The 22,479-nt window shown below is 43.6% G+C and overlaps 1 protein-coding gene across 2 annotated transcripts; it reads right to left on the bottom strand.

Moving 5' to 3' along the window:
• Window positions 1-1,571: 1,571 nt before the first annotated feature.
• Window positions 1,572-16,993, bottom strand: LOC117562712 (chloride intracellular channel protein 5-like). Of its 2 annotated transcripts, none has more exons than XM_034240594.1 (6): window positions 16,474-16,993; window positions 9,459-9,568; window positions 8,932-9,057; window positions 8,756-8,862; window positions 7,397-7,578; window positions 1,572-2,879 (listed from the first exon to the last, which is right to left on the bottom strand). In XM_034240594.1, the coding sequence occupies exons 1-6, from the start codon at window positions 16,951-16,953 to the stop codon at window positions 2,715-2,717; spliced, it is 1,170 nt and encodes a 389-aa protein (XP_034096485.1). In that variant the 5' UTR covers window positions 16,954-16,993; the 3' UTR covers window positions 1,572-2,714. The 2 variants fall into 2 exon arrangements, with proteins under 2 accessions (XP_034096485.1, XP_034096486.1); XM_034240595.1 differs by lacking the exon at window positions 16,474-16,993 and adding an exon at window positions 11,186-11,355.
• Window positions 16,994-22,479: the final 5,486 nt, after the last annotated feature.

The following is a 22,479-nucleotide window of genomic DNA, read 5'->3' as shown; positions in this document are numbered from 1 at the left end:
GGAGGAGTGATGAGGTATCTAGAGATCTGAGTCCAGCGGCTGCTTGTGTTTCTGTTCATCAGGACATCATATGACCAGCAGATCCTGTGTGAACGCTCTACGTTAGTCAGTGGACGTCCGACAACATGCATGCACACTAACTTATATTGCAGCTATAGGCTATACTTTGGTTTACATTGCGTGAATAAACTAGCTAGAGAGCTACAGTTAATTACATTCATCCAATGTCAGAAGGATTACCTTTTAACAAACTTTTTAATGTTTTTCATTCATTTCAATTTTAATAAAACATTGAAGATATAACATTGTATTGTTTTCTTTTTACACTGACTCAGATGTAATGAAAAGACTACGTCAGTCGAAGCTCAGCGTTGGTAAGGAAGAGACAGGACAGGCAGAGAGAGAGAGAGAGAGAGAAAGTGATGGAAGTCAGGGAGGAACTGCAGGTACAGTCGGACAGAAGAATGTAGGCTTAATAACCCCATCTATATATCTATTTATCTATAACAATAGTCTTCATTTACAATAGGCATAATTTTAAAACAACATACATCTATTGCAGTTATGATTTCATCATAAAACACCATTTGCTTACATCTTTGTTCTCTTTTGAGAATCAAACAAAACAGATTTAAATTTTAAAAAAATGCAAAAAAAACAAGTGAAATAAACTAAGTGGCTGAATTGCTTTTAATTCACTGGCAGGAGCGACAAGTGAGGAGGAGCAAAAAGTGAACAAAGAGAAAGCGTAGAGGACAGAGAGAGTAATGAACAGGAAGAAGACAGAGAGACTAAAGAAGATGGAAGAGAGGGTGCAGGTCCTTCTGCATGTCCAGATCATCAATAGTAACAATCAACTGATTCTTATGTATTACACTTTCAAAAATAATTTATGCTGCAGCCCACTGACATGGTTTGAAATCAATATATTATCCAATTTGTGACCCCCCACAGGACTTAAAAAGCACCTAACTAGATCATGAAAATCCCAAAAATCTCGGGGGTATCCCCGAACCCCCCTAACATGTTTGGACCTCGGTATTTAGGAAATCCTGGATACGGCCCTGATCACAGCACGGGTTTTTTTGTTAGTATGATTATAATGTTGTGAGAGAGAAGGTAAAAACCCTGTATTAGTTTGGACCTATTTTTCTTCAAATAAACTGACTCCCACCTGTTGGATTGGGATCCTTTAAAAGACACCTGTGCCCTCCTCTCCTGCGTCAAAGGTAAGATTGCACCCTGCCACACACACTTAGGTAGGAGCACACTCCATTTACTGATATCAAAATCCTTCGGGATCGCTTAAACAGATTAAAAGAGAGTTGTCTGAATTGAAACAGCAGTTAATTGAACCTGGTTCTTCGGGGGGGTTAGGAAGAGGTGAGATCTTGCTGACGTTGGTGGATCTGAGCCAAGCAGCAAACTTACATAGACTCAATAACTTCGGAAAGGTCAATTAGGAGGTCAGAATAATTTACCGGAATAAATTATCAGGACCTCTCAAACTCTAAACACTTGTCAGTGTCATTCATTCAGCTTCCAGTGAAAGAAAAACACAACTCTCAAGCTCAGTCTCTGAGAAAATAGATTTATTATTCAAATAAGCGACATATACACAGTGGGTTCGTGGTTCTAATCATCGGAAAGAAGAGGAATATAGTAGAGCGACAATCATTTACAGAAGTTTAAATGTTATTATCACACAGCTCCTCAGGGTAAGAGAAGTCACATTCATATTATATTCAGATATATATATAATGTACTGTACAGACAAAGATCTGAAGGCAGGAGAGAGCTTGATTCCCACTAAGGCACTCGTGATTAAAATGGGGTTGATGTGGTTTGTTTTGGTGCCTTTTCTTCTCACTACAGGCGGATTTATCCAATTAAAAGTAACGTTTTGATCTGAATTACACTGGGACTTCGACCGTTTCAGATAGGGATCAGTAATACAATAACATCTGATGTGAATCCTTCAATCATTGCCAGGGAAAGACTCTATAAAAATGGTAAAAGATAAATTACTTTGGCTGAAACACAACACTATTTTCCAACACCAGTTTTTGTGTCTATACATTAAAAATACAACATAATCCACAAAAGAAAAAAGACAGGACGAATAATCAAACACTGCTTTATGCCTTAATGTGAAATGATTCTGGTTTTAATAAGCCTTTCTCTTGCTATTTTGTTATTGGTTCTGGAAAGGCGCTTTATATGGAGAATAAATAATTTGCTAATACGCTAACCCAGCTGCAAATTGGGACTAAGTCTTTCATAAAAGTCTGTGTAAATCTACATAGGGCGAAGCACATACTTACTGAACTATTGTATGTAACAAACATAACTATTATAACATTATCTTTTACTAAACTTAAATAAGTAGTTAGTTTAATTAACCCGAGCTTCGTGTTTGACGGTTTTCAAATATGTAATTGAGAAAGCAATTTTGTTCCGTGGGACCATCAAATTGTTTAGATAAATCTGACCATTTCTGCCTCTTTCATTTGTTTAAAGAGCAGTATTTTTACAGAGGCATACCGCTACGACTTGAGAAGCTACACAGCAACTCCAATAAATGCATTTTTCGTCAATAGACCACATATTTCAGCACATGTGTTAAAAAATAGCTTTTTAAAGAGTGTATGCCGTGTGATTTTGTTGGTTTTCTAACAGGAGAAAAAGGGTAGCGATCTATGGTAGCGATGCATTCACTTCCCCAACCTCTTAGCAACGTCCTTATAGGCCAGCTCGATTTCCACATCGGCCGCGCACGTGTTGGTGAACTCGTCTCGGCTGTAGGAGTTTCCGAGATAACGCCACAACCCCTTGAATTCAGACGGGATGTCGTAGTTTCGGTATTTCTTCGTCACCACCTGCCAAAGACACATTTTTTTTAAATTTGCATTTTAAGAAAACATTCACAAAGCATACATAACACAAATAAACACATCTAAGTACAAATATTAAAGGTGGGGTAGGCAGTGGCGTTTTCTCCCGGAGGCCAAGGGAAGCCAGGCTTCCCCTGTTTTTTCGGATTGTAGTTATAATTTAAATAAATAAATAAAAACACTTTGTTTTGTTTCGATAATTGTCCTTTGCTGTGTGTTGCTGCCGGTGTCAGTACCAGATATGTTCGGGCTACCAGATATGTTCGGGTGTATTTCCGTCATATCCGTCTACTCACCTCCCTCTGCTCCCAGCGCTCTGCTGCCACACACCGGCCGTCTGCGGAACTGCAGCCGGAGGAACTCGGTACAGCTTGTTATGTGTGTGTACTTGTGCACATAAATAATGTTTCTAATTATTTACAATTAAAAAATATATATATTCTGCGTTACTTTAGCCAACACTTTTATAAGGCCACTAGATTAGATAATTACGAAATGTGTAGATAGAATACATATCTTTCAGGTTGTTATTTTGTCATTATGTTTAATGTTTTATTTACCTTTTAGTATTTGTATATAGTATCTGAACTTTGGAGAGGAGTTGGGAGACACACGATCAGATCAAGGCGAAGCGAATGGAAGTACTCCCATACTCCTAGCGTGAAAATGTTTGTGAAAACGTGTGCAAAGTCTCCGAAAATCCTAAAAATAAGCTCATATTTGAATTCCCCATAAAAAAACATATCATTCAGTAAAAACAAGGCCCCACTGATCATCTACTGTCTGAGACGATTCCAGGGATGTCTGGCTTGAGTTTCGACCACCAGGGAAAGTGGACAAAAGTGCCCGAGATCAGCCTCTTAATTTACCCAGGGCCTAGTGCTTGGCTTTGGGCATGAAAATTCAGGAAACTCCCCTGAGTATTTTATTAAATATCTGAACTTTGGAGAGGAGTTGGGGGACACACGACACATCAAATCACATCTACAGATCAAGACGAAGCTAATGGAAGTACTCCTAGCGTGTGAACATGTTTGTGAAAAACATGTGCAAAGTCTCCGAAAACGGAGCAGTGGCTGTGATGCTAGCTTTGCGGCTAGCGGTTAGTTGTTATTGTTTGAAGTTGTTGCTATGGAAACAACATGACGGAGAAAAAATTAATATCTTCTACATATAATAACGGACAAAGGAAAGAATGAAGTGTAGGCTATGCCTCTTTGAAGTTGTTGCTATGGAAACAACATGACAGAGAAAAAGTATAATCTTCTACATATAATAACGGACAAAGTAAAGAATGAAGTGTCGGCTATGTTTAAATGTTCGGAATTTGACCGTGTATGATGGCCCTCTTGAGTTGCCGTACAATCCGTCATATGACGGATGACGGATGCGACGGAAATACACCCGAACACATCTGGTACATGTGATTCGCGAGTTTTTACATATGACAAACGGTGATTTGCATTGCATCTGACAGAATGAAGACTTTTGCATCTGACAGAATGAAGACTTTTGTGTTTTATTATTTGGGGTTAAGACAGAGCCTATCATACTGAATACATATTAGAGCAAATCTCTGTTATCAGTCCTTTTCTTCAGACTATTATTGCTAAATTTGAAAGAGTCCTTACCAGCTTTGGAATTGTGTGTATATGTATATATATATATATATATATATATATATATATATACACAATTCCATATATATATATATATATATATATAGCACCTTCTGCCATATCGTCACCCTTTGCAGTGATTGACTTGAACACTGAGAATGTTTTTATGAACTTCAGACATTTTCATATACAAATGTGATCATACACCAACACACATTTTAGAGATATACATTTTTCACACACAACCATTTACTAAATTAAACCATATCCCATCATAATACGAGCAAATAAGAAGGCACAGCAATAAATATATTGTGTGGGTGGGGTGGGGGTGTTAAGATCCAGGTCCAATGGGGGCAGAGGGGAGAGGTGGGAGAGTTCAGCATCCTACAGGAAATGTCATTTGCATGTAATATTATTTATTCATATGGAATTATATAACTGGAGTTTGTTATCCTTTAATTTGCTTGATTAATTAAAAAAAACAGAAACACAAACATAAAAAAGGGGTCATTCAGGAATACAATTATTATATTATAAATAATAATAAAATAATAAATTATATTATAATATTGAATTAAATATTTTTTTGTATAGTATTATTTCATTTAGAAAGACAATACAATAGAATAAAAATACAATACAAAACTTTGGACAGAGCTAAGTAACTGATCAGTTAGTCACAACACAAAATAACAGGAGAATGAGAATTAATTACCTTTTACTGTAAAGTTCGATGACGCACGGCGCATTTGATCTCGCTCATTTTTAGAGAGGTCTGTGTGAAATTCACCTTCAGACATGTATTCTCTCAAATTGTTGTAAAACACTAAAGTCTTCATTCTGTCAGATGCAATGCAAATCACCGTTTGTCACATGTAAAAACTCGCGAATGCGCAATGCATATTTTGTCACATGTAAAAACTCGCGAATGGTTCAGACGGTCTAGATGTCAATTTTGTCCTACTTGGGTTGCCGTCCGGCGTTGTCCAATATGGCGGACCATCTCGCACATGCGCACAGCAGATCGGGCAGAGCTGCAGATCGGGTAGTGACACCCCGAACACATCTGGTAGGCTACTGTCACGCCTCTCCCCCATTCTCATTGAGTATTTTACAGAGAGTGAAACAAACAGCGCCCCTCTAGATGTTATGGTGAACAGTAGATTGCACTCACTATTGCCAGAGGAGGCCAGCCGAATCTGGCTTCCCTTGGTGAAAAAAAATGGAGGGATTGACCAATCAGATGAGGCTCACGTGATGCCCCTGCCAACCTGTGATTGGTCAGGGCCATGCCAAGGGAAGCCAGAGGCGGCTGGCTTCCCTTGCCTCACAATCCAATCAAATCGCATCAATTTAGTGTGGCAGTGACGCCTCCTAAAATCCGGAAGTAAGCTGCGCTCGGTTTCCCTCGACAAAAACGCAATGGGATTTCTCCATAGGATTTAGGGAAATAGCTCGAAATAAGGTCAGTGGATAACGAACCTGTTAGATAAATGCAAGTTTTGTTCAGTCGGATAATATCTACATGTCTACCCTACTTTTATAGTTTTCGAATCATAAATCTAATCGATAGAAGATAGATAGCGCCACTGCACCACTCTCACCGCCGAATGAAAGTAGCAAGCAACTGAAGCAAGTGCAATTATGGAGGGTGGAGATTTGGAGTATTTAATCAAAAATAATTGTACTAAACTTCCGCTACAGCAGCAACAACAAATACAATCTGATGACAGGCCGATGCCCAAACTGGAGCTGTGTACAGCGAGGAAAAAAGGAGTGAATCGGACGTAAGACGTTAAAGGTCTCCTGATTTAGTTTGTGAATGAATGCTTATTAGAGTTTCGGCTGGAGAGTGCGTGCGGACCTGTCGGTTAGATAACAGGCGTGTGTAAGTCCTGCATCTGATACAAATGTGTGTAAATGATACCGGGTGCTGTAATCACTCATCTGGTTACATTATTACATTGACCACCACCACACCCCCGACCCAAAATAAAGGACGTATTATTGGCTTCCCCAAATTTTTTCCCCACGCCACGCTACTGGGGGTAGGTACTTTTGGAGAAACCAGCTCAAGTGCGCTAGAACAAATCTGCCACTTCCTTACAGAGCCCCTCCTCCAACACACATGACCAATAAGGGCACTAGATAAGTTTGTGTACAGATGGAAGGCTGACAGGCAGGTAGGCCATCCAGTTACTTTAGCCGGGCCGGCTCAGATGATTGGTCGTGCTTTTTACAGCGCCACGGCTTCCACAGATGACATTTTTTTATGTATTTTTTGTCAAAGCACTTCAGATATTCATTGCTATCGGGATGTTAAGAGCATTCCATGGAATATAACTAAAAGTGTATCTCGAGCCGGTTTCTCAAACTTACCTACCCCACCTTTAACTACATAAGAGTTGACAAATCCGAAAAGAAAGTAATATTACTAATAAAAGATTATTAATACTCAGCTATACATTCATTATCTTCACTAGTGTTTACGTGACGCATTTTTCCCACCAAAGACAAATTAAGGCAAGGCAAGTTTATTTATATAGCACTTTTCAACACAAGGCAATTCAAAGTGCTTTACAAAATTGAAAGATATTAAGAGCATAAAACACATTAGAAACATTAAAAAGCAAAGATAATAAAACATGAATAGCACAGCTACATGAATAAAATTTACAGTGCAGTGTGAGATATGAATAGTTCAATTAAAAGCAAGTCTTCAGCCTGGATTTAAGAGTCAGAGTTGCAGCGGACCTGCAGGTTTCTGGGAGTTTGTTCCAGATATTTGGAAATACCCCTAACCAAATTCTCACATTCTTCTACCCCTAGTCAAATGAAGTTTAAAACAAAAAAGGAGTCAAACTAAATCAATCAAGTCACCTTTAAGACGTGGAGTTTAGGAAGCAGGTTGCAGTCCGCCAGCGTCAATTCGTCTCCGTCTAGATATTTGCGTTTGGATTCCCCATCTCCGCTGTGACGTCCATTTTGAACCTCGTCAGCTGTCGGACTCAGAAGATACTCGTCCAGCTTGGCCAGGGCTTTTTCCAGACTTTTCTCTAACACTGGGACACACACACATACCAAGGTCAAAAGGTCATAAGAGTCAACAAATCAAAGCTACAAAAATGTGCATCACATTTAAAATGTCAAATTGCATCACTATCTCATTGAGGGGCTTTTTCCAGACTCTTCTCTAGCCCTGGGACAAACACATATACACCAAATACAAAGGTCATAAGATACGATAATACTTTATTGATCCCAATTTGGGAAATGTCAAAAAATCAAAGCTACATCAATTTGCATCACATTTAAATGTCAAATTGCTTCACTCCTCAGATTGGTCTAAATTACGCCCCTGCTTACTTGATACATTTATTTTATTTAATCGTTTATTTGGCAGGGACAATGCACAATAATGAACACTTAAAACATTCAAATGTGTCAAGCGTAACAGTGCCAGCTTTAGCTTTGAGCTAGTTTCCATCACAAAAACATTTAAGAAAATTACATTTTACAAACATAGTAAAAACAAAATACATGATATGCAAAAAGTGCAAGAGCAGCATTCACAAGTATTTATGACATGGTAGTACAATGTAGCCGCAACGACATAAAGTGCAAGAAAGATAAAAGTGCAGGAGGAGATACCCTGTGTTAAAGTGCATTTAGCGGTGATTGCCCGTCTGGTTGTTTCTCAACCATTCTCTGAGTTGACCTTTAAAGCTATTGAGAGTGGGACAATCCCGTATCTCAGTTGGGAGGCTATTCCAGAACGAGCTGCCTTTAACGGAGAGGACATTTTGTCAAAAAGTGGTCCGTCTGCGGTGGACTTCAACGTCTCCTCTGGTTCCTGACCTAGTGCAGCGTCCAGTGTGTTTTCTGTGGATGAATTCCCCTAAGGGGGGGAGGGGGGGCAGTCCATGTAAACATTTATAAATAAAACACATACTTTTAAAAGACTTTAAATTGTCAAAACTCAAGAAATTGTGTTTTTAAAGGATGGTACAGTGGTGGTATGAATATGGCTTTCTGTCAAACACCTGGATAGCTCTCTTGAACAGCTGTTCTATGGGTTTCAGGTTTGTGGCTCAAGCAAACGACCAGTTTGTCAGACAGTATTCAATGTGGGATAGAATCATACAGTGGAGGTATGACTTTGCAGCATTGACAGTTAAGAAAGGTCTGATTTGTTAAATAAATAAATAATAAACTTACTAATAGGTCTCGAGTACTTACCTCGATTATTATCCGGTCTTTTGTTCTTGACGTAAGCAGAGAACTTGGCGAATATATCATTTCCCGCTGCGTTTGATTCCCGATTCTTTGCTGCAAGTTTGGGATACCTAACACACAGGAAAAAGTTAGGACGTTTATCACCTTTTCCTGCGTGTGTTTACGGGTGTGAAACCTACTTTGGTGGAACCAGCATCTCCTCCAGATACTCCTCCACTTTGTTAACGTCGGTGAGCACCTCCCCCTGGAAGGTGAGGAAAGGAGGGTGCGTCCCTGGAGCCAAGTTGTGGAGATCGGCCGGTTTCCTAATCAGACGGGAAGGAATTTACAACCTCCATAAATCTGTAATGAAACGCTATTTCAATATCACAACCACCTGTAAACAAATGATCCTCCTTTCCGTGTTTATTTAGCAATGGTTGCTACCTCAGGCCTCATTTCCTAATAATCTTTAAAGTGACCCTTTGAGATTTGTTCATTAACTTCTAGTTTTTCTCAGAGCAGCACTTGGAGCGAGACATAATTAAATGCGTGGGACAAAATTGTATCTATTAGTGGTAATCAAACGGCAAGTAATGGGATGTAAATGTATGATTGTTGAAGCACATATAGAAAGTGAAAGCATGTTTTGCCTTCTATTAAAATGTGGGTTTAATTGAGTTTTTGAGCTTTACTCCTGTGCAGACTTATTCAATAGTTTCCTTACCTTTTGAGGTCCACAGTGGTGACATTGAAGACTACTCCTTTCAGCCAGAGGATCATAAAGAGGCGCTGAGAGAAGGGACAGTTTCCGATGCTCTCCCCATCGCTCCCAGCCTGTAAACACACACATGAAGACAAGGTAAGATGCCAACGATGCTACAGAAACGCAGACACACACACATGTCCAAGGACTCACACACGCTCATTCACAATCAGTGACACCAAGGCAAACTAAAACACACCTGGAGTTAAGCCAGGAGTTATAGCAGCACAGGGTAATAACTTTATCTGCATTTGATGTGAGGAAATATTAAAATGTAAGAGAAATAAGGCACCAATACCAAATGTTTTCAAATGTTTTTGTTGCTATTTTGTACAGATTTGTATCCTCTGTATTCACATTTATTTGCAATAGCATTGAAATAGTTTTGTTACCTCATCACTAATGAAACTATCTAACCTCCAATGCTAAACCTCCCAAAAATAAAAGCAGGAAAAAGCTGATACTGTATAATTGGCATATGATCGCATACAGTAGTGTGTGTGTGTGTGTGTGTGTGTGTGTGTGTGTGTGTGTGTGTGTGTGTGTGTGTGTGTGTGTGTGTGTGTGTGTGTGTGTGTGTGTGTCCTAGCATTACTATCCTTGTGGGGACCTACATCTGTGTGTGTGCAATAGGACACTGTAACGAGACACTGAGTCCAGCATGAATAATCCACACTGCTTCCATTAACCGCCTCACTGCCTGCTCAGTTCCTACTGTACCATACAGCAGCAGTTATCAGATATGGAAATAATATTATCAATCCGCAGGGACACACACACCTCCGCAGGGACACACACACCTCCGCAGGGACACACACCTCCGCAGGGACACACACACCTCCACAGAAAAACATTCTAACCACTGTGTGAATCATGCTGTTGTTTGTGTTTTAAAACATGACTCCAATACTCCCCATGCAGCCATTACAGTTGATGCATTACAAACTTTACGGAAAGTTCATTAGCAAAATAGTCATTGTTAAATATGCATTCAGGACATTTGAAATCAGTTCTAATGTAATGGCTTTACGTTAATGTGTAGCACGTATTCAAAATAATCAGCACCAATGTATAAATACACTTATTATCTATCAATACTTAGATGAGGAAATGAATACCACTCATGTCTATATGTTTAGGAAAGTGCTGTGCGGAGAAAAATAATGTTACTATTATATATATTTCTAAATACACACACACCTACACACACATACCAGCACATAATGTATCATAACTTCAGAGCATTATAAAGCTTCAGCTCTCAGTTCTGAACTGAAAGGACTCCAGGAATAATTCATGAGAAGAGAGAAAGAGAGAGATTGTCGACGCACGTGGGTGTCAGGTTAACACATGGAAAATCAGCACACAAAAACAACAACAACAACATGGCATGCACACGCTTAATGGATCCACCCCCACACACACTTTAAAGATCCTATACAGTAGGGTGCACATTCAGCTTGAATCTACTTAACAGGCAGAATGCAGGGAATGAAAGTCAAGTTGTTCCAGAATTTGAAAGCGAAAACGGATCTGTTGTCGGCATGTGATGATCTCAAACACACACACACACACACACACACACACACACACACACACACACACACACACACACACACACACACACACACACACACACACACACACACACACACACACACACACACACACACACACACACTCCCCACCTTGACAAATAGCTCAATATCAGGGTCCTTGTCCTCCTCGGCTGCTGTATCCGTCATGGTCCAAAAAAAAACACGCTTTGCATATGTGTTTTGTTTCCGCAAGTGTGTGTGTGTGTGTCGTGTCAGTTTACAGCAGATTCTACTCCAGGTTCACGAAGTGAAGTCCGCCTAGTCCCATAGCAGCTCTGTCAAACTAACTGTGTGTGTGTGTGTGTTTCAATTTGTACCCAAGGCCTCAGCAGTGGGGCGTTACAGTGCTGGACAAAAATAGACCCCTTTTCGTGGGGAGGGGGTGTCACTGGAAAAGAAGAGTCACCCCAGGGTGCACAGCTCTGACTGTGAGAACACACACCGGGTGACTTTGAATCATCTGGAGTTTTCACACACTCATCAGCACCCATGGGGGTATCAGGCTGTCAACTCTGACACACATTATCAACTCCAATTAAATAATTTACAGGTATAACGATCCTTCCAAACAAATATGATATGCTAGCTAAGCTGACCCAGAGCTGTACCTATTGTTTACATATTTACTATCATTAATAAGGTGTTTTTTTGTGTTTTGCTTTATTGCAGTATGTGTAATGTGTTCTGTATTTGTAGTATATTGTGGTTTTATCCCCACAAAAGCTTTGAACTCAATTAAAACGAGAACCGAATGAAAAAGGTAACTTGTACCTAAAGTGATTGATGTTTCATGTTTATATCTCTATGTTTTACCATGTCTTGATTTGATAATCCATCCATCCATCTTCTCCCGCTTATCCGTGGTCGGGTCGCGGGAGTAGCAGTTCCAGCAGAGAGCCCCACACTTTCTTTTCCCTGGCGACATCAACCAGCTCTGACTGGGGATCCCAAGGCGCTCCCAGGCCAGCGAAGAGATATAATAATAATAATTCCTTACATTTATTATAGCACTTTATCAATGACTCAAAGCGCTTTACATATACACACATTACACATATATGATACATGCAATGGTCAGATACTGTGGACAATACCCACAGGAGCAAGTTCAGGTGAAGTGTCTTGCCCAAGGACACACCGGCTTTACAGACGCAGCAGCGGCGGGTTTCACCCCTTGATCTGATGATCATTGCACAGCGCACTGCGCCACACCGTCCATCTTCACGCCTCGAAGACATCGAGGCGCTTTTACAGGTACACATTGGTATTATACATGTACTGTGGACAATACCCACAGGAGCAAATCCGGGTGAAGTGTCTTGCCCAAGGACACAACGGCCTGACGCAGTGGCGGCAGGAGCGGGTTTCGAACTGGAGTTCCCCAGCACTCCCCCTTGATCTGATGATCGGATGCACAGACCACTGTGCCACCCGTCCCGATATAATCCCTCCACCTGGTCCTAGGTCTACCCCTTGGTCTCTTCCCAGCTGGACGTGCCTGGAACACCTCCCTAGGGAGGCGCCCAGGTGGCATCCTAACTAGGTGCCCGAACCACCTCAACTGGCTCCTTTCGACGCGAAGGAGGAGCGGTTCAACTCCGAGTCCCTCCCGGATGACCGAACTTCTCACCTTATCCCTAAGGGAGACGCCAGCCACCCTGCGGAGAAAACACATCTCCGCCGCTTGTATCCGCGATCTCGTTCTTTCGGTCATGACCCATCCTTCATGACCATAGGTGAGGGTAGGAACGGAAATGGCCCGGTAGACAGAGAGCTTTGCCTTCTGGCTCAGCTCCCTTTTCGTCACAACGGTGCGGTAAAGCGACTGCAGTACCGCTCCCGCTGCTCCGATTCTCCAGCCCATCTCACGCTCCATTGTTCCCTCACTCGAGAACAAGACCCCGAGATACTTGAACTCCTTCACTTGGGGTAAGGACTCATTCCCTACTTGGAGTGGACAGTCCATCGGTTTCCTGCTGAGAACCATGGCCTCAGATTTGGAGGTGCTGATCCTCATCCCAGCCGCTTCACACTCGGTTGCGAACCGATCCAGTGAGTGCTGAAGGTCGCAGACCGATGAAGTCATTAGAACCACATCATCTGCAAAAAGCAGTGGTGCAATCCTTAGTCTACCGAACTGCAGACCCCCTCCTCCACGACTATGCCTCGAAATCCGATCCATGTATATTACAAACAGGATTGGTGACAAAGCACAGCCCTGGCGGAGGCCAACCCTCACCGGAAATAAGTCCGACTTACTGCCGAGGACCCGGACACAGCTCTCGCTTTGGGAGTACAGAGATTGGATGACCCTGAGTAGAGACCCCCTCACCCCATACTCCCGCAGCACCTCCCACAGTAACTCCCTGGGAACTCGGTCATACGCCTTCTCCAAGTCTACAAAACACATGTAGATCGGATAAGCGTACTTCCAGGCCGCCTCCAGGATCCTTGCGAGAGTAAAAAGCTGATCCGTCGTTCCACGACCAGGACGGAATCCGCATTGTTCCTCCTCAATCTGAGGTTCGACAATCGGCCTGACCCTCCTTTCGAGTACCTTAGAGTAAACTTTCCCGGGGAGGCTGAGTAGTGTGATGCCTCTATAATTGGCACACACCCTCTGATCCCCCTTTTTGAAAAGGGGAACCACCACCCCGGTCTGCCACTCCTTCGGTACTGTTTCCGACTTCCACGCAACGTTGATGAGACGTGTCAACCATGACAGTCCCTCAACACCCAGAGCCTTCAGCACTTCTGGGCGGATCTCATCCAACCCCGGGGCTTTGCCACTGTGGAGTTGTTTGACGACCTCAGTGACCTCCCCCCGGTAGATTGGTGTTGATCCCCCGTCATACTCCAGCTCTGCCTCTAACATAGAGGGCGGAGTTGTCAGGTTCAGGAGTTCCTCAAAGTGTTCCTTCCAACGCCCTAACACTCCATCAGTTGAGGTCAACAACGTCCCATCCTTACTGTACACAGCTTGGATGGTCCCCTGCTTCCCCCTCCTGAGGTGTCGGACAGTTTTCCAGAACAACTTTGGTGCCGCCCGAAAGTCCTTTTCCATGTCTTCTCCAAACTTCTCCCACACCCGCTGCTTTGCCTCGGCCACGGCTGAGGCTGCTGCCCTTCGGGCCTGTCGGTATCTTGCAACTGCCTCGGGAGTCCCCCGGGATAACAAATCCCTGAAGGCCTCCTTCTTCAGTCGGACGGCTTCCCTGACCACCGGTGTCCACCAGGAGGTTTGAGGGTTACCGCCCCTTGAGGCACCTAAGACCTTGAGACCACAGCTCCCCGCCGCGGCTTCGGCAATAGAGGCTTTGAACACCGACCACTCTGGTTCAATGTCCCCAACCTCCACAGGAATGCCCGAAAAGCTCCGCCGGAGGTGTGAGTTGAAGGCCTCCTGAACTTGGGCCTCCTCCAGACGTTCCCAGTTCACCCAAACGACACGTTTGGGCTTACCAGGTCTATCCAGAGGCTTCCCCCGCCACTCGACCCAACTCACCACCAGATGGTGATCAGTTGACAACTCCGCCCCTCTCTTTACCCGAGTGTCCAAAACATACGGCCTCAGGTCCGATGATACAATAACGAAATCGATCATGGACCTTCTGCCTAGGGTGCTCTGGTACCACGTACACTTATGAGCATCCTTATGTTCGAACATGGTGTTTGTTATGGCCAATCCATGACTAGCACAGAAGTCCAGTAACAAACCACCACTCCGGTTCAGATCAGGGGGGGCCGTTCCTCCCAATCACGCCCCTCCAAGTGTCTCCATCATTGCCCACATGTGCGTTGAAGTCTCCCAGCAAGATTAAAGAGTCCCCTTCAGGAGCCCCATACAGGACTCTTTCCAGGGTCTCCAAGAAGGCCGTATACTCTGAACTGCTGTTGGGTGCATAAGCACACACAACAGTCAGAGTTTTCCCCCCCATAACCCGCAGGCGTAGGGAGGCGACCCTCTCGTCCACTGGGGTAAACTCCAACAACGAAGCACCCAACCGGGAACTTGTGAGTAGTTCCGGGCCGGGTATCCTCACTTCCTGGTTTTTCTTTCATGAGGTCTTTTGAACCAATCTTAGTCTGGCCCCTTGCCTGAGACCAATTTGCCATGGGAGAGCCTACCAGGAACACAAGGTTCCAGACAACACAGCCCCCAGGTTCATCAGGGCACACAAACCTCTCTACCACGGTAAGGAGCTGGTTCTTCTTGATTTGATAATGAAACTAGATATTTGTGATGCATCTTTGAAGGGAAATTTAGGATGTATTGCTGAGTTTGTAAAGAGTTAAGTATATCAGTAGCACTTTGTTATAAAGCCACATTAACAACGGGGTTAGGAGCCGTAGCTAATGAGTTATAATGGTATATAAATAATTTAGAAATTCTTTAATAACAAGAGGAAAGATTTTTGGGTTGCCAGGTTGTAGAAATTCCTTCTCTAGGCGTGTCACCTAATAAGTGTTGATAAATCATTAATTAAATGTTAGTTATCCATCAAGAATGTAGTTGTTAATGTTAAGTTGTTTATAAATGAATTTATGTTAAGATGCAGAACAAAAGTCAAGATAAGGTGGCTTCTTGTTGACTTTTGATGATGTTAAATGATTTGTTTTTATATAAATGAGTAAGCTTTTACTATAACTAATAAAAGATAGTCTCCAATTCTAATGCTTTGCTAACATTTCAGGAGTCAGTTGGCATTAAAATAGTGTGTAGGTGCGGCCAAGAGTGATCTCAGTCGTTCAATTGCTATCATTTTTACAGTTGTAGTTTCAAAGTGTCATATTTATGATGCTCCAGAGCAAGTGGACTTTAGTGGGGGATGTGCATGGTACGCAATATATTGTGTGTGTGTGTGTGTTTAGGTGTGGAGGTACAATGTGCAGTTTAGATAAATAGATACACACACACACTTCTTATGAAATCAATTGGCCGTGCAGAACATTCTTGGGAGTTCAACTTATATTTAGAACACAGTCACACACACACAGAAATGACTAAACATGACGACCTATGAATAGAAGTGTGTGTGTGTGTGTGTGTGTGTGTGTGTGCGCGTGTGTGTGTGTGTATATGTGTGTGTGTGTGTGTGTGTGTGTGTGTGTGAATAGCACATGGAGGTAGAGGGCCCAAACAATAGGACTACTGTCGAACTATGGACCACACACACACACACACACACTTTAGGAGACGCTCATTGACCTTGCACACTCAAAGTTGTTCGTGAGCAACTGATATGATGGGATAACGACTGAGATTTATGACTTGGTCCAAAGAAAGGTCTCTGCTTGTGTTTCTGCATGAGCACACACACACTTTAAATTGAAATGAAGTCAATTTGGAATAATTTTTTAAGTGAATGTTCCCTTACCTTAACATAAAGTTGTATTTTAGGTCCATCCTTTTCAGGCTCTGGCTTCTCCTCTGGTTCCTCCTTCTCAGAGGCAGATGAAGATGATGATGAGGAAGATGAGGATTTGCGTGATGAGTTCGCCTTCTTCGCTTCTTCTGGAGATCTCCTCTCCAAATTCAGCTCTATGTTGCTCTCCTCCACCTCTTCTTTCTCCGATTCCTCCTTCCTTTTCACTGTTCCTTCCCCTTTCTTTTCATCTCCAGAATGTGAGGAAGATGAGGAGGATGAGGAGGAAGAGGAGGAAGAGGAGGAACTGCCTCTCCTCTTGGCTGATGGAGGTAGAGAAGGGGCAGCTGGTGCTTCTCTGGCCCTTTCGATGTTTTCGTACTCTGCCATCACGTCAGAAGGCTCTGCGTATGGCGTCTCGTATGTCACGTCATAAATACCTGGCGACTGGTTATCGTAGATGACCTCGGGGGTCTCGTACACGGGATCCATTCTGGGGGAAAGAGGGTCTTCAGGAGACGTTCAGGGACCGTGTCAAGGTGTGGAGCAAAGTGAGGTTAATACCAGCAGTGCCTACCTTATCAAAAAACACCCCAGGACTTTGAACAGGGAAGGCATAAAGGCGACGATGACAGCGCGGCGATCCTTAAAGGCGAAACCACTTTAACAGACATGTTATTGCTTTTGTTGGTGGGAGCTAAAGTACCTTAACAAAGTGAATCATTTATTACCTATGAAGATCTTTTAAAAAGGGCCATCTTCAACATGTTTAAGCAGCACTGATTTGTACGTAGTGTAGTTTAACTTAGGCAAGCAATCTGATAATGCTTCCGTTGCTTTTAAGCAAAGTAGGCTAATAAATATGTGAGTAGGGACAGATATTATTATGTAGGTCCGACATCTGCCAAAAAAGATCTGATCAGCTATGTGCTTAAAATCTAACCTGAGAGATGAGACAACCATGCTGCTTTCTGCACGATGACTGCCGGGGTGATTCCTGCAGAGAGACTCTTTCCTAGTGACTCTTTCCAGCTGCTGAATGCATCGCACTGTAAACAACATGTAGGTAAACTATGATTTAGTCCAATTCTGCAGCAAAACTGTGGATTAAAAAGGGATAAAAGTCAATGTATGAAAGCTTCACCTTGAATGTGTTGAAAGGTGCTATATAAATAAACTTGCCTTGCCTTCATCCAACGTGGATAGAACGGCAAATTACGCGCACCTTAACCTTGATTAAAAAACGTGAAAAGTAAGTACATTTACTCAAGTATTGTACTTAGTACAAAAGTAGTTCCATGTAATGCTACTTAATACTTCTACTCAGAGGCTAATATTATTCTTTTTACTCCACTACATTTATTTTAACCCTCCGGTATCACTGTGGACGTTTGTCCAAATGGGTCATTTTTCACATTTCATTTGGCAATAACTTTGGTTGTGTGGGGCGACTGTGGCTGTGAGGGCGGGCGGTCGTCTTTCAACCAGAAGGTTGTGGGTTCGATCCCAGCCCATGCAGTAAACATGTCGATGTATCCTTGGGCAAGATACTTAATCCTGAATTGCTCCCGATGGAGCAGGGAACCATCCAAGCTGTGTACAGTAAGGATGGGACGTTGTTGACCTCAACTGATGGAGTGTTAGGGCGTTGGAAGGAACACTTTGAGGAACTCCTGAACCCGACAACTCCGCCCTCTATGTTAGAGGCAGAGCTGGAGTATGACGGGGGATCAACACCAATCTCCCGGGGGGAGGTCACTGAGGTCGTCAAACAACTCCACAGTGGCAAAGCCCCGGGGGTGGATGAGATCCGCCCGGAAATGCTGAAGGCTCTGGGTGTTGAGGGACTGTCATGGTTGACACGTCTCATCAACGTTGCGTGGAAGTCGGAAACAGTACCGAAGGAGTGGCAGACCGGGGTGTGGTTCCCCTATTTAAAAAGGGGGATCAGAGGGTGTGTGCCAATTACAGAGGCATCACACTACTCAGCCTCCCCGGGAAAGTTTACTCTAAGGTACTCGAAAGGAGGGTCAGGCCGATTGTCGAACCTCAGATTGAGGAGGAACAATGCGGATTCCGTCCTGGTCGTGGAACGACGGATCAGCTTTTTACTCTCGCAAGGATCCTGGAGGGGGCCTGGGAGTACGCTTATCCGGTCTACATGTGTTTTGTAGACTTGGAGAAGGCGTATGACCGAGTTCCCAGGGAGTTTACTGTGGGAGGTGCTGCGGGAGTATGGGGTGAGGGGGTCTCTACTCAGGGCCATCCAATCTCTGTACTCCCAAAGCGAGAGCTGTGTCCGGGTCCTCGGCAGTAAGTCGGACCCATTTCCGGTGAGGGTTGGCCTCCGCCAGGGCTGCGCTTTGTCACCAATCCTGTTTGTAATATACATGGATCGGATTTCGAGGCGTAGTCATGGGGGAGGGGGTCTGCAGTTCGGTGGACTAAGGATTGCACCACTGCTTTTTGCAGATGATGTGGTTCTAATGGCTTCATCGGTCTGCGACCTTCAGCACTCACTGGATCGGTTCGCAACCGAGTGTGAAGCGGCTGGGATGAGGATCAGCACCTCCAAATCTGAGGCCATGGTTCTCAGCAGGAAACCGATGGACTGTCCACTCCAGGTAGGGAATGAGTCCTTACCCCAAGTGAAGGAGTTCAAGTATCTCGGGGTCTTGTTCTCGAGTGAGGGAACAATGGAGCGTGAGATGGGCCGGAGAATCGGAGCAGCGGGAGCGGTACTGCAGTCGCTTTACCGCACCGTTGTGACGAAAAGGGAGCTGAGCCAGAAGGCAAAGCTCTCGGTCTTCCGGGCCATTTTCGTTCCTACCCTCACCTATGGTCATGAAGGATGGGTCATGACCGAAAGAACGAGATCGCGGATACAAGCGGCCGAGATGGGTTTTCTCCGCAGGGTGGCTGGTGTCTCCCTTAGGGATAAGGTGAGAAGTTCGGTCATCAGGGAGGGACTCGGAGTTGAGCCGCTCCTCCTTCGCGTCGAAAGGAGCCAGTTGAGGTGGTTCGGGCACCTATGAATGCCACCTGGGCGCCTCCCTAGGGAGGTGTTCCAGGCACGTCCAGCTGGGAAGAGACCAAGGGGTAGACCTAGGACCAGGTGGAGGGATTATATCTCTTCGCTGGCCTGGGAGCGCCTTGGGATCCCCCAGTCAGAGCTGGTTGATGTCGCCAGGGAAAAGAAAGTTTGGGGCTCTCTGCTGGAACTGCTACCCCCGCGACCCGACCACGGATAAGCGGGAGAAGATGGATGGATGGATGCTCCCGATGGCCAACGGTGTGTGCATGTGTGTGAATGTTAGGTCCTAGAGTAACATACACTGCTCTGTATGAATGGGTTTGAATGGGTGAATGACATGTAGTATGTAAAGCGCTTTGAGGGGTCTTAAAGACTGGATAAAGCGCTATATAAGTACAGTCCATTTACCGTTTGTGCAAATGGCCTGATTTTTTTTGGAACAAGGCCATTTTCTCTATTTTGGAATTCCAATTTAAACATTTCAAATGGGTCTTTAATTCCCTGTGTAACAAATCGACTAATTGACCATTCGGGAAAAAAATGTCCACTGCAAAAGACTTTGATAAAAACATTCTATAAAAAAAATAATTCTCACCAGTTTTTTGGGTTTAATCTTTAATCCTGTGCTCCATGTCTGTTTGTCGTTGTTTAATGTCCATGCTACCTGTCGTCTCTTCATGTCCATGTTCCATGCTCGTCCATGTCACCTGCCTGTTCCCGTCCGTAAGTGTGTTCCTGTCTGTGTCATGTCCAAGAAACTTATAGTGAAAGTGTATTCTTTATGTTAGTTTTGTCATGTCCCTTTGTCCTGTGCTTTATGTTTATTCCCTTAATTAATTCTCCCTCTCATTTCAGGCCTCCACGCTCCCCGCGTACTTGATTGTTTTCCCCGCCCTGATTGTTTCCACCTGTGTCCCCTTTACCTGTGTATATATTGTGTTAGCTCCCTCCTGTTCATTGTCAGTTCGTTGTCTCTCTATGACCTACGTTCCCGCTTACCTCACGGACATCTCACGGATCTATGTTATTGATCACTGTTCTAGTTTTCCTCGAAAGAGTGTTTTTGTTTTCCTTGTTTTCATTACTGTGCAAATCCCAGTAAAGTCTTATTTTGAAACACTATCCGAGTCTGAGTTTAAGTCGTGCAATTGAGTTCATGCCTCAGAGTTCTTAGACAGTCTGTCGTGCTCCACGGTTTTGTTTATGTTAAGTACAGGGATGCAAACACAGGTATGGTGAAAAAAGAGAGAACTATTCGAAGCAGAACAAAAACAGCGTAATATACCATCTGACAAAGGCCTGTGCTATAATGCTTCAATTAACTGGTTATTCTTTATAATATACTCAGATCAATGAGACAGAGATGTTAAGTTAAAAATCAAGGGTTTTTATTATTATTTACAGCATGGGTGGGGAACCTTTTTCCTTTCCATTTTTACAACATCCTCCGAGGGTCGTACAAATGATTGAACTCAACCTCGGCTTAAAAAAACTAAAATCACAGCCCATTCATTTCTTCTTTCTTTCATGCTGTGCAAAGAAAAAGCAACCTCTGAAGCTATTTTACCATGACTCGCGCATGCATGCACGTGCGCGGTTGTGGCATGACCACCACAACAGAAAGATATGGACACAAGATGTGTGCAAATGTATTAGTATCGTATCCATGTGGACATGATTTAAGTGTGTGTGTGGGGGAAGTTAAAAGCATAAATCTGGTGCACTTTGAGAGCAAAATGAAGAGATCTATGGATACATCTCTCAACACCCATATGAAAACAGAACTGTAAGCAGATTTGTCTTTTTGGATATTTTACAAATCACTGTACGCTACTGTAATAAAACTGTATTCTTGTTATTTTTAACAACTTTTTTGTTACTGTCATATAGTATTTTACACCTGTTTTTAATGTAGTCTCTAATGTCTCATTAATAACTATAATTATCATATCAAGGTGTGCCGTAACCTCACTGAGCTGAGGTTATTTGAGCCTCTCAGGAGAGAGCTCTCTTTAAATTCGTTAGCATAGCTAGCTAACCAGATGCTAATAACAGATCGCCACTGTGCTTACAACTAAAGACACAGCCACGCAAACACTGCGGCATGTGTACGGCTCCTTATGGGTACTGCAATATTTGATGAGCTGGAGCGGCGTTCCGGTGCTCTCCGTCAGCACTCTAGTCTACTGTGGGATTTATGCCAAATAACGAACTCACTGAGCAGACAGTCGTGTCGATCGTCGCATACCATGCCGTGAACTATGCCGTGAGAGAAGTAACGTGACACTCTCGTCGCCACCCCTCTCGTCTGACCCTTTCACACCAACGCGTTTTCAGCTCCGGCTCAGAGCTGGAGCTGAAAAGTACCGGTTTTTCCTGTTCACACCGCAGAGGCGCCATTCTCTTTCATTCTCTCCATTCCATTGTGTCAATGGTTTCCAGCCTCCGCTTTTCCCTAACAACGAGGAAGAGGTGATGGTTTAATCGGCTCATGCCATAATCAGACGTTGTCGCCGAGTTTGGGCTGGTGCTCCGCTCGTCAGTCTCTTCTCCGAAGTTCAGCTCGGATGAAGGCTGTTGCAGACGTCCATCGCAGGTCGCTCCCTCCTACAGTTCAGGCCAAAAGGTTTGGCTTTCCACTAAGGACTTACCACTCCATGTCGCCTCAAAGAAACTGGCTCCGAGATTTGTGGGTCCTTTCCCGGTGTCCAGAGTCATCAACCCGGTCTCTGTACGCTTGCAACCAGGGCCGGACTGGGACAATAAGTCAGGCCGGGAATTATACACCCAGCCAGGCCACTACCAGTTTTTTGTGCCATTTTGCTGGATTTATTTGTCAATTTTTACAGCGTTGCTGCCCGTAGTGATAGCCCTCTAAATCTACTACTCAAAAATAAACATATGGACATGGGTTACTATTTAAAAAAAATTGCAAATCTATTTAGGAACCTATGTGAACATATTTTAAGTGGGGGTGGACCTCA

Source organism: Gymnodraco acuticeps, unplaced genomic scaffold, assembly GCF_902827175.1.
Source record: "Gymnodraco acuticeps unplaced genomic scaffold, fGymAcu1.1, whole genome shotgun sequence".
Lineage (NCBI taxonomy): Eukaryota > Metazoa > Chordata > Actinopteri > Perciformes > Bathydraconidae > Gymnodraco > Gymnodraco acuticeps.
This window is presented reverse-complemented; position numbering and strand designations above follow the sequence as displayed.

Bases quoted from the DNA above. Each gene is read 5' to 3' on its own strand.
- LOC117562712 (XM_034240594.1), bottom strand. From the start codon at position 16,953: ATGGATCCCGTGTACGAGACCCCCGAGGTCATCTACGATAACCAGTCG. The intron at 9,058-9,458 runs GTAAGGAAACTA...CCGTCTGATTAG, and splicing joins ACCACTGTGGACCTCAAAAG to GAAACCGGCCGATCTCCACA. The intron at 8,863-8,931 runs GTAGGTTTCACA...CCTGTGTGTTAG, and splicing joins GAGATGCTGGTTCCACCAAA to GTATCCCAAACTTGCAGCAA.